Source organism: Berghia stephanieae, chromosome 12, assembly GCF_034508935.2.
Source record: "Berghia stephanieae isolate SIO BIC M18660-M18661 chromosome 12, UCSD_Bste_1.3, whole genome shotgun sequence".
Lineage (NCBI taxonomy): Eukaryota > Metazoa > Mollusca > Gastropoda > Nudibranchia > Aeolidiidae > Berghia > Berghia stephanieae.
This window is the reverse complement of record NC_088371.1, coordinates 31512709-31525208: the sequence shown is the minus strand read 5'-3', so window position 1 is coordinate 31525208 and position 12500 is coordinate 31512709. Positions and strand designations below refer to the sequence as shown.

At 34.3% G+C, this 12500-nt stretch overlaps 1 protein-coding gene across 7 annotated transcripts in view; it reads left to right on the top strand.

Moving 5' to 3' along the window:
• Positions 1–12500, top strand: part of LOC144957910 (uncharacterized) — a 318367-nt gene that overhangs the window by 785 nt on the left and 305082 nt on the right. For 5 of the 7 annotated variants that reach the window (XM_078889468.1, XM_078889467.1, XM_078889465.1 and 2 more), the window contains exon 2: positions 1190–1504. In XM_078889468.1, the coding sequence (XP_078745594.1) occupies positions 1494–1504 (11 nt within the window). In that variant the 5' untranslated portion in view covers positions 1190–1493. Of the gene's footprint in view, positions 1–1084; positions 1505–12500 lie in introns of all 7 variants that reach the window. The other 2 variants (XM_078889464.1, XM_078889462.1) reach the window with 1 other exon arrangement.

The following is a 12500-nucleotide window of genomic DNA, read 5'->3' as shown; positions in this document are numbered from 1 at the left end:
TACGTTCCTTAATCTTAATAATCTATCTATATTATAATCCTGCTACTATAATAGTCTAGTTATGGCACCTTATGATTCACTATAAAGCCTATTAATATTGTTACTCCTCCGAAAGACTGGTTAGTTACTTACACACTTCCAATGAGTTTGGAACCGGAAGAGTAGATGTCACGTCAAGACTTCTCTGCACAACTTAGTGCACTTATTGGATAAGTGTGAACTATAAACTATATGTAGCCTAGTTCAGCCCAACTCTTGCTGCTATTTAACCGGTTGACTGTCGGGACTCTGGAAACACAAGTATTTAACCCATTCAGCCCTAAAACCGACTTTATCCGTAGTTTAACCGGGTTACTTTTACCCCATGCCTGTTAAATTTTTTCTGAGACAACTTATAGGCGTAGTATCCTAGCTAATGTTTTTAGTTTTTACACGTTAATGGTAGTTTAATAATACTATCTTTGTACATGCTCATTTTTAATACATTTTTTTCCTATTTTGAAAAGTAGCAAAAATCTCTAGGATTGAGTGAGTTAAAATTTTGCCCAGAAAACTGCCCTTCGAATGAATAGAATATCATTGGATTAAAATGCCCCTCATCTTGGTAAAAAAAACTATGAAATCTGAGATTCCGCGAAGTCGTAGATTTTAGGGGTTTTTTTCTCCCCAAGATGAGACATTTTAGTCGATCGATGGAATAATGATTTTTTTTTTCTGGCCAAAATGTTTTAATACGTGGTTTGTTTGTTTGTTTTGTTTTTATTTTTTTTTTTTGGATTTCGATGTAGTTGTATGAAGTCGTATGTTATAGAAGGAACGAAGTTCACGTCACTCTGCTCTTTGTTATTGTTTTTAGCCACCTTTTGTATTAATCAGACTATGGATGCTATGCGCTTAGTTAAATCACGCCAGCCGGCTATAACTTACCAACACACAAACTATGTGTAGCCTTTTAATCGTTTAGAGTTTGAGTCTGATTGATATAATTTGGTGAGAACTACTCATAAAAAATTGCTGGCTAAAATCAATAACAAAGAGCTAAGTGACGTCAATTTATTTCCTTCTACTTCTATAAACGTTCAAGGTTGGTACGTTATATCCGGCTGGTGAATGTTATGATATGTTTAACTGAACGCATAGCATCAATAATATTTCTGTTGGTTCACCCCTCCTCACACCCCCGTTACAGTGGTAGTTAGATAGAATGTGTTTTCTTTTGGAATTATGACGCTTCACCGACTCACAAACAATAAACCTATAACTATATAATATTTTCTGAGATGTGTCGTGAGCTGTAGATTACTCCAAGAAACTTCCAGAATACTAACATTACCGTTTCCTTTGCAAGGATTAAAAATATAATATATATATATATATATTTCTTTGCTCCCCTAACTTCCCCCCGCCGTGGTATTCGCAAGGATTTACAAGCCCGCATTCTGCCCCTTCTTGGATTAATACCAAAGACGTCGATTTAAAGGACAACCGTAACCATGATTTTCAGGTGAGTCGTATAGCCTATTCAACACAAGGGATTCCCGATAGCTAAGTTGGTAGAGCACTCGCTTCACACAAAACAGGACTGGGATCGATCTCGGGTGAAGTCGAGTTGTTGGTCCTCCCCCCCCCCCCCCCCCCCCCCCCCACTTTCCCCCATTCTACTCGGATTGATTGGGTAGCTGGGTCTGTTGGATCTAGCGTCTTATTCAAAGGGTAACAGTAACAGCAATTGGATTCAATAATAGTCTTATGTCACGTCGCCCAGAAACGGCGACCATCGTGGTTCTAAACAAAAAAATCGGTACTTTTTATTCTTCATGCTGGCTAGAACTTTTCATATGTCTTGTGATCAGAATGTATAAAAGTCAAAACATGATCAGATTTATAATGGGGGTTTTCCCCTCTGGATACGGTTTTATGCTTGTCGGAGAAATATTTCATAAGAGCGTCCGCCATTTTCCCGATAGTTTAAAGCCAGTTAACTAACTCTAACTCTCAATCGCCACTCTGTTTGATGGTCAGAAAAATAGCTGGGCTCGAAACAGGTCCGCTAGCTGGTATGCATCTCTCTCTCTCTCTCTCTCTCTCTCTCTCTCTCTCTCTCTCTCTCTCTCTCTCTCTCTTTATATATATATATATATATATTATATATATATATATATATATATATATATATATATATATATATGTCTTTCTTTCTCTCTATACTTTCGTTATGTCTTCTCTCTCTCTCTCTCTCTCTCTCTCTCTCTCTCTCTCTCTCTCTCTCTCTCTCTCAATCTCTCTGTCTTTCTTTCTCTCTATACTTTCGTTATGTCTTCTCTCTCTCTCTCTCTCTCTCTCTCTCTCTCTCTCTCTCTCTCTCTCTCTCTCTCTCTCTCTCTCTCTTACTCTATCTCCCTGTAGTGTGTATGTATGCGCGCGCGCATGTGTGTGTGTGTGTGTGTGTGTGTGTGTGTGTGTGTGTGTGTGTCCACCCAGAACTAAAGTTTAAAACCATTAACATCTCTATACGATAAAGGCTATCACGGTACTGTTAAGAACGTATATACACTGATACCGTTATTCAGGCCTCTGGAATGTCGGGCTAAGGTAATATTCCGATTGTTTTGTTGTTGTTGTTTTGTTGTTTTTTTTTTTGTTCGTTTTTTTTCTTGCGGATTTAGACGTAGTCGTATGAAGTGTTATAGAAGGAAAGAAATTGACATCACATTTCTCTTTGTTATTGTTTTTAGCCAGCCATTCATATTAGCCATATTGTATTAATTGTATTGTCGGATGCTAGGCGCTTAGTTAAATCACGCCATCCGGATATAACTAACCAACACACAAAACTATATGTAGCCTTTTAAAAGTTTTATAGTCTGATTGATATAATTTAGTGAGCATTAAATTTTACTTCCATTTAGCTATATAAGTGTGTGACGGATGCTAACTGACATTGGAAACAAGTCGTCAAACTCTGAGGGAAAAAAAAAAACAAACAAACAAAAATACACCGTTTTAAAAATTTCGCACAGAAAACTCGTCCTTAAATTTATCGTTCGATTAAAATTTAAAGGAGCCTTATCTGGTTACACACGCACGCACACACACACACACACACACACACACACACACACACAATGAGAACATATTATTACTTCAGGACACTGCATAACAATTCTAATCACCGCCCAAATAATAACACCCGAGTACGGAACAAGAAATAGAGACGCAAATATGAACAACGAATGGCGGGTAATTTATCGTCACCAGTACTGAAGAAACGATCGTCTTTGGCACAGAAGTTAAATGTGAGTGTCCTTATTGAATTGACATTCTCTATGTAATATTATCGGGCGCTCTGTTATCTGCAAGTACGCACCGGCACTCATATAAATGATCATATATTATGAGTCAACGGGTGATAGAATTATTATTATTATTATTATTATTATTATTATTATTATTATTATTATTATTATTATTATTATTATTATTATTACTGCGTGGGAATCCTGACCTCCCATTGTGGGCAGGGAGGTACATGCTGTGTCTTCTATCCCCCATACCCGTTTTCCAATTGTTTACTGTCATTGTCTTGGAATGAGATTATACTTAGTTTTGTCCTGATCCTTGCCGGAGTTCCTTGGCTGGGAGGAAAACAGTCGAATGTATAGTTATAGCGTTTTGGGAGATGATATTTTTTCTCCTTGTAAATCATCTCTCTGTTATGCATTGTATTTTGTTTTCTTTATATTATATGATTGATAAATATTTGAGTGTATTCCTCTTAGTTGGGACCTGTGCTTGTGTCTGGATGAGACTTTTAGGTGATCTTAAACTAAGTACTTTGACGGTGTGCTCTTGGAATCTACATCTGTTCCCTATTTGAACCAATTCCCCTTTGCCTTACCTTTTCTTTTGTGCTTTAATTGTAATTCTAGAACTTTTTACTATCCCATTTTCTTCCTTTTTACTGGCGCTGATATGGCCTTAATGTGTTGCAAGCGCCGTAAAACCCTCAAAAACAAACAAACAAAATTATTATTATTTAATTTACATGCTCTATTTAATATTATCGTGCACTCTATTATCTACAAGTACGCACCAATACTGATATATATATATATATATATATATATATATATATATATATATATATATATATATATATATATATATATATATATAATGTAAATTTTCACTCACATTTTTTTGCCGAGACGACTCGTTTCTGTGTTCCTTACACAGAAACGAGTCGTCTCGGCAAAAAAATGAGAGTGAAAATTTACATTATATATTAGCTCTAACCACCATTATCGAGCACTTTCGTACCTACAAGTACCCACCAAAACTCATAAATATATATAAATATATATATATTATATATATATATATATATATATATATATATATATATATATATAAAATATATATATATATATATATAGCAGATTTTATAAATGATCACGTGAGTCAACGGGCGATAGAGTTGCCCTTAGTTTAAACATCTTTGCCAGTAATTCTGTGTTCTTTGGCAAATATCTAACATAGGCTGTACAGAACACTTTTACCCCCCCCCCCCCCCCCCCCCCCCCCCCCCCCCCACCCGACCCTTAAAAAAATAGAGAAAAAAAAAGAATATATTTCATATCGTAACGTCACGACATTTCTTCCCTAATAGTAATAGTATTACTCAAATCTACAAGGCTGACCGATTCGTCTGTTTTGCATATACTAAAAGATAGCCATGGTAATCCAAGCCCGTGTCCGAAGGCTACGAATCGATATGATTAATTGTGTGCTGTAACAATGTGTGGCCAATCGGACGTGTATACCACCGGAAAGTGATTTTTTTAAAAATCGTTTTAAAAATTTTGGCCACAAAATTCGTCTTTCAAATATCGAGCGTTTGATATGATCCTCATCTTGTCAAAAACTGTCAAACCTAGGACTTACTGTAGTCCCAGGATTGAGGGTTATTGACAAGTTTTAGGCTCATTTTAACCGCTCGATATGTTGAATAAAACTTTTTCCGGCCAAAATTTTAACAAATTGATTTGTTTTTTCAAAGTGACTACAGAATTAATATACGAGACAGCTGGTTATTTTATTCATACTCAGCCTGACTCACGCTGAAAGGAGAGCGCTGCCGTAATGTGGAAGAAAAACACGTCGTTATTTAAAATGTTGGCCACAAACTTCGTCCTTCAAATGTCGATCATTTTAAAAGAGATCATCTCGTCAAAATCATCTAAAACCTGGGTCTTCACTGAAGTCCCAGGTTTGACCATTTTTGCCAAGATGAGAGAGGCATTTTATACGCTAGATATTTGAAGAACGAATTTTACGGCTAAATTTTAAATACGATTTGGTATTATTATTTTTTTTAACAGTACGGCAGAGTAGTGGTAGTATTTAGTTAGGTTTTTATGATAATATGAATATGTAAATGAAAGGATGGGAGAAGGTGTTTAGAGATGACGGTCAGTTTCAACGATTGATGTAATTAGTTTTATGAGAGCTATGTGGTCTAGTGGTATGACACTCGCTTTTGGACCGGAAGGTCCTGGGTTCGAGCCTTGCTAGCGCATAGTTCCGTCTTTGGAGAAGGCTCTTTACTCACATTCTCTCACCGTACTCAGGTGTAAAATGAGTAACTGGCCTTTAACAGCGTTGTCTCTGTGCGAAAAAAATGTAACATCGCCTAACAGGCGTCATGTCCCGTCCTAAATGTTAACTGTTGCTGTTGGCCAGGGACGCTTTGGAGCACATTTAGTGGATGTTGCGCTATATAAAAGCTCAATTTTTTAATGCTGTGGGGAGTGATGGGCGGGGGGGGGGGGTGGTTGGCAGGGTGTGTAAACTTTGAGCTGGGTGGCGTGGAGAGGGCGGGGGGGGGGGGGGTGGTAGAAGGAGGCACTGCTGTATTGGTCTTATCACCAACCACAAATTCGGGCAACCCTCCTTCAATAAAAAAAAAAATAAACCAAAAAAAAAAAAAAAAAAAAGAAAATGTAAACAAAAATAAAAATAAAAGAAAAGCACAATGTAAAGTGACAAATTTATGTCCATGTATGTTCTTTGGCTTCCCTATTGACAAATTTATGTCCATGTATGTTCTTTGGCTTCCCTATTGACAAATTTATGTCCATGTATGTTCTTTGGCTTCCCTATTGACAAATTTATGTCCATGTATGTTCTTTGGCTTCCCTATTGACAAATTTATGTCCATGTATGTTCTTTGGCTTCCCTATTGACAAATTTATGTCCATGTATGTTCTTTGGCTTCCCTATTGACAAATTTATGTCCATGTATGTTCTTTGGCTTCCCTATTGACAAATTTATGTCCATGTATGTTCTTTGGCTTCCCTATTGACAAATTATGTCATAGTTTGGTTCCATGCAATTTATGTATGTGTTCTTTGGCTTCCCTATTGACAAATTTATGTCCATGTATGTTCTTTGGCTTCCCTATTGACAAATTTATGTCCATGTATGTTCTTTGGCTTCCCTATTGAAAAATTTATGTCCATGTATGTTCTTTGGCTTCCCTATTGACAAATTTATGTCCATGTATGTTCTTTGGCTTCCCTATTGACAAATTTATGTCCATGTATGTTCTTTGGCTTCCCTATTGCCGTTTTCCCTCTTTTTGGAACAACAATGTATTAAAAAGCAAAGAGTCTTGATTTGACGGCTGCTTTTTTTTTTTTTTTTTTTTTTTTTTTTTTTTTTTTTTTTTCAAATTGACAACAATTTGACATAAGCAGCCATTTGCCACGAGATCAAAGTTGCATGTGTGTGTGAGTGTGTGTGTGTGTGTGTGTGTGTGTATGTATATATATATATATATATATATATATATATATATATATATATATATATATATATATAAAACCTCTTATACACAAACACACACACACACACATATATATATATATATATATATATATATATATATATATATATATATATATATTATAATATTCGATGCTAAAAAAATGTAATTTGTGTTTATAGTCATTACTAAAAGGCTTGGGTTGAAATTAAATGTCCTGTTCATCATCATTATAGCTTGTCGCTCCAATATATATATATATATATATTATATATATATATATATATATATATATATATATATATATATGTATATGTGTGTGTGTGTGTGTGTGTGTGTGTTTGAGTATGTAAGTGTTTATTTTCTCATACATTGATGCTTTGGGTTTAGTTCAAAAACTCATATAACATCCGCCATCCAACACACAAAACAATGTGTAGCCTGAACCGTTTGTCGTCTTATTAATTAAGACAATTTCGTGAGAACTACTCGTAAAAATGGCTGGCTAAAAACGATACCAAAGAGCTAGATAAGTGACGTCAATTTCGTTCTATTTTTAGGCGTGACTTCAATCCGATACATAAGAATTGATATTTTGGTATATTTTCAACAAACGTATACTATCTAATATCTATTATCGCATTGGCCCCGCTTTGCATATTTTTCATCTAAAAAAAAAATGTTTTGCACTGCGTGAACGTGAGGCCCTGTTTACGATTTAGTTTTTGAGTTTTAACGTACTTGAGACCGTCATGTAAACTTTATCGTTTCGGACCACATTATCTCATTCGTCTGTAGTGTTTCATTCATCCTGTTTTGTTGATAAATGGGAAACCTGAAACGTCCGTTTTATCTGTTTTCGTATATTAAATTGAAGCTTATATTCCAACATAACATTGTTATTTCATTGTTAATTTGATAATATTGAGTATGAAATGATATCGAATACACGTGTATAATATAAGTGTCGTAGTTATTATTCACCAAGATATGAAGTGAGTAGAAAAGTGCCAGAAGACAATAGAGAATAAAAAAATTTTTCCGCGGCGGTGGTGGGGTTTGAACCTGCGACCTTACTGGTACGACAACTCCGCCTGGCAGGTGAGAGCGTGGCTCTACGTGTGAGCTATCCACGAACACAAAAATATTCGTTTCAAACCCAAGTCATTTCTAGATCCCTCTCTCACCCACTTCTTGAGACCGCCGATTCGTTTGAGTAGTTATTATTCGTAGTGTTTAAATTTAATTCTAATAATAAGGCTACATTAATTTCCACAAACAAAAAACAAAACAAAACCCAATAACAACAGCAACAAAACACGTCACTCACATAGGTATTCATTTTTAACAAACGAAGCAAATGAAAACTAAAATAAATATAGTTAAAAAGAAATAATAATAATGATAATAATAATAATAATAATAATAATAATAATAATAATAATAATAATAATAATAATAATAATAATAATAATAATAATAATAATAATAATAATAAATCAAATGACATTTGTATAGCGTCTTAATATATAAAGTGTCGATATTGGTTCTTGGTTGTATATTTTTTTACATTTTTGTGCATTTGCATATATCTATTCCATAGATTCTCAACGTTGTGTTTATACATTTTTATGCATGCCACGTCTGTAAACGAATTTCCATTTTTTGGGGGTGAATAAAGTATATATTATTATTATTATTATTATTATTATTATTATTATTATTATTATTATTATTATTATTATTATTATTATTATTATTATTATTATTACCCCGAGTTCAACAGGCTCTTGGCGCTTTACATTCATCAAATAAACACTATAAATACAAAGCCATAATCTTCTAAAAAAATATCGAAAAATGGCCATGGTGTCAGAGAGCAGCTGATAGTGACTTGTTACACACAGCGCTACACACAACTAAATTATTATTTTTTTCAAGCAAAACAGGTGACGCGTCTATTCAAAACGGTATCATGTCGGGTTGGTCAGACTATTTGGTTTTGTATGACTCTCGCCTTCGGATCGAAAGGTCCGAGGGTTCGAAACCCGCTGTGAGCGGCGCATAGTTGAGTCCTTGTAAAAGGCTCTTACTCACATTCATTCTGTCACAGTATTCGGATGTAAAATGAATTCCTGGTCGTTAACAGCGTTTTGTATGTCCGCAAAAATCGTAAAATCGCCTAACAGGCGCCATGATCCGTACTAATTGTTGTTGGTGGTTAAAGACACCTTGTAAAGAGCTCTGAGCATGTTTAGTGGAAATTGTGCCTTATAAAAGCTCTTTATATAAATATATATATATATATATATATATATATATATATATATTATATATTATATATATATATATATATATATATATATATATAGTTCAAAATGAATTTTCCTTACAACAATGTTAAATTAGACCCATAATTGCGTTTGGATGTCAATAACCCGGGTAAACGACGGATAAAGGGATAAAGTCGGTGTCCCCCTCGAACAAGTGCTTCGGTTCCTAACTTCTTACACTCTAAAGGGACTGGACCACACCGAGGTCATAACTCCTATGTTCCTTTCTACTTTTTTTTTTTTTTTTTTTTTTGTTTTTTTTTTTTTTTGCACTAGGAGGGTTTGAACACACGCCCTTCAGATATGAACTTTATTCTGGCGTATCTTGTGTGCTGATATCCTTTACGCCAACAAACAAACCACCCCCCCCCCCCCCCAAACAAAACAAACAAAAAAAAAAAAACAAAAAAAAAAAAAAAAAAAAAAAAAAAACAAAAGAAACAAACAAACAAAAGAAAAAAAATTCCAACAAAAACTCAGGATCATGTAAGATACTTTTATCACAAGAGATTCAGTAAGTGAATGGCCTTCGTGTCGAGGCGACGTGCACTATTTTTCTGGTCTGATAACCCAATTTATTATTTTTGTAATGGAAATCTCAAGAAATGACGCAAAATAATATTGTCCTTTACAACAATGTTAAATTAGATAGACCCGTAATTGCGTTCGGATGTCAGACCTGTATACATGTATACGTTGTGCCAAGGTATTTTCGGACCCTCCAATCTCTTATTGGGTTTGATTGACACGTCTATACTGGCGTTCTCTGAAATTAAACGTGTTTAAGATTTTAGCCAGAAATGTGACCAAAAACTCTCAAACCCGAGAAGTCGCAGGTTTGAAAGTTTTTGGCAAGATAATAATTATTTTAATCTATCGATATTTGAAGGACGAGTTTTGGCCAGAATTTTAGATACGTATTTTCTTTTCTTTATTTTTTTTGTAAGAGTTTGGCAATGCGTGGTAAATTGCTATTGTCGACGGTATCAATAATTAACACAAAATCCCTTTCATTACGGTTTATCTCTGGGTGGCCGGCTGGATGCTGCCACTTTATAGCAACCTATAGATTTCACCACCATTACCACTCGTGGATCTCCAGACTTTGTCGTCTGGTTTGAGTGGCATTGAGGATCATTTTAATTGAGTCGATCCATATTTGAAGAACGAGTTGCCTGGCCAATATTTTTAATACGTGTCATTTGTTTGTTTGTTTAGTTGTTTGTTTTTGATTTTTGTTTTTGTTTTTTTTTTTTTTGTTTTTTTTTTTGTTTTGTTTTTTATTGTTTTGTTTTGTTTTGTTTTTTGTTTTTGTTTTATTTTTTTTTGTTTGTTTGTTGTTTTTTTTTTTTGTTTTTTTTTTGTTTGGGGGGGGGGGGGGGGGGTGAGCAATCTGGGTGTTTAACCAGTTAAGTGCCGTACATGTGTTTAAAAATTTGGCCAGAAAACTCGTCCTTCAAATATCGATCAATTTAAATGACTCTCATCTGGCCAAAAACTCCCAAACCTGGGAAATCAAGGAAGTCTTCGCGAAGTCCCAGGTTTGAAAGTTTTTACCAAGATGTGGGTTGTTAAAGTGATCGATATTTAAAGGTCAAGTTTTCTGGCCAAATTTTTAAATACATGTCATTCCCAGAGTAGGACACTTAGCTGGTGAAGAATGAATCTATAGTCAATGATATAAGACTTGGGTTAAGCAATAATAAAATACATTCTTTAAGTCTCTTCTTATCAGCCATTTTCAAGATTTCCCCCAAAACTTTACTCCCAACTAGCACAAAAAATATTATATTTTTCTTTAGCAAAACATGCTCTACAACACACTGTTCATTTTCTTTAAATTTATGATGTACAAGAGAAATTTGGATAAGAAAAATGTTGGTTGTATCGTAACGAATGTGACGATTTTCTTATAGTTGGTAAGGAGAGGGTTAAGAGAATCAATATTACGGTTTGTTAAACTAAAATAAAAAAAGGGAGAAAAACAAAACAAAACAAATTATGACCCACCGTTTGTAAAAAGTATTATGCCGGGATGGATGGTTCCTCGAAATTGAATTTTGAAATAAAATGATAAAAAATGAATGTAACAGCTTTAAAAAAAAATAATAAAATACCAAACACGGAACGTTTCGGGCTCAAAACCCTTCTTCAGCCAACAACAACAAAGAATGATAAAGACATAAATACATTACTAAATTCCAGATTGACGATAGAGATATCGATTTAACCCAAGCCTTTTAGCAATGACTATAAACACAAAATACATTTTTAGCATCTAATATTGTATATATATATATATATATATATATATATATATATATATATTATATATATATATATATTATATACATATATATATATATATTATATTATACCACTAGACCACATACCCGCACAAAAGTGACTTGTGACTAGAGATTTGACTTTCAATAATTATTGAAACTATGTGTATAGGTAAAATACTCACAACATCCACCATCCGGTTATAACTTACCAACACACAAAACAATGTGTAACGTTTAACGTTAACAGTCTGATCGATAGAATGAAGTGAGACGTCACTCAGGGCTTTGTTATTGCTTTTTGCCATCGGCGTTTATGAGTAATAACAAAGACCTGAATGATGCCAACTTCATAATATCTATAAATACAATGGCAAAGATTTGAGTGACGCCAACTTCATTCCTTCTACACATATTTATTCTACCAACGCTGACTACTAAGACCAATAAAATCAATAATGGAATACTGTTTGGATTTTGCCGCTTTGTTGATAACCTGTGTGAACTTGATGTGTGTATGTGTGTGTGTGTATTAAGAGGGGGGAGGAGGTATGTGCTCTTGAAAATGAGTGTCCGTTCCAACTGCCTTTTTCGTGGTGAAAGCATGGAGGAGAGAGAGAGAGAGAGAGGATGGTCTATATCTAATCTTCTATATTGATAAAAGAAAGAGCAAAGCTGTATTGTTTGTGTCGACTACAGAGTAAACCAGAAATCTGTTATGACATTTAACATGTTTATCCTACTGATGCAGGACACCCAGATCTTTGGGATTTAGATCGATTTTACAATGGCAGTATAAAAAATGTTAAATGTTTCGATCCCTAAGATTTACGACACCATTTTGATTTTAAACAGAAAGAGAAAGCACAGTATTATATTTTCAAGCGTCGAGATTTAACACAAACTACAAACATAGATCTATAGAAGGAACAAAATTGATGTCACTCAGCTCTTTGTTATTTATTTTTTAGACAACTATTTTGGTGATTGCTTCTCGTTAAATTATATCAATTTATTCTCATTTCGTTATATCAGACTATAGAGATCTAGAGGTT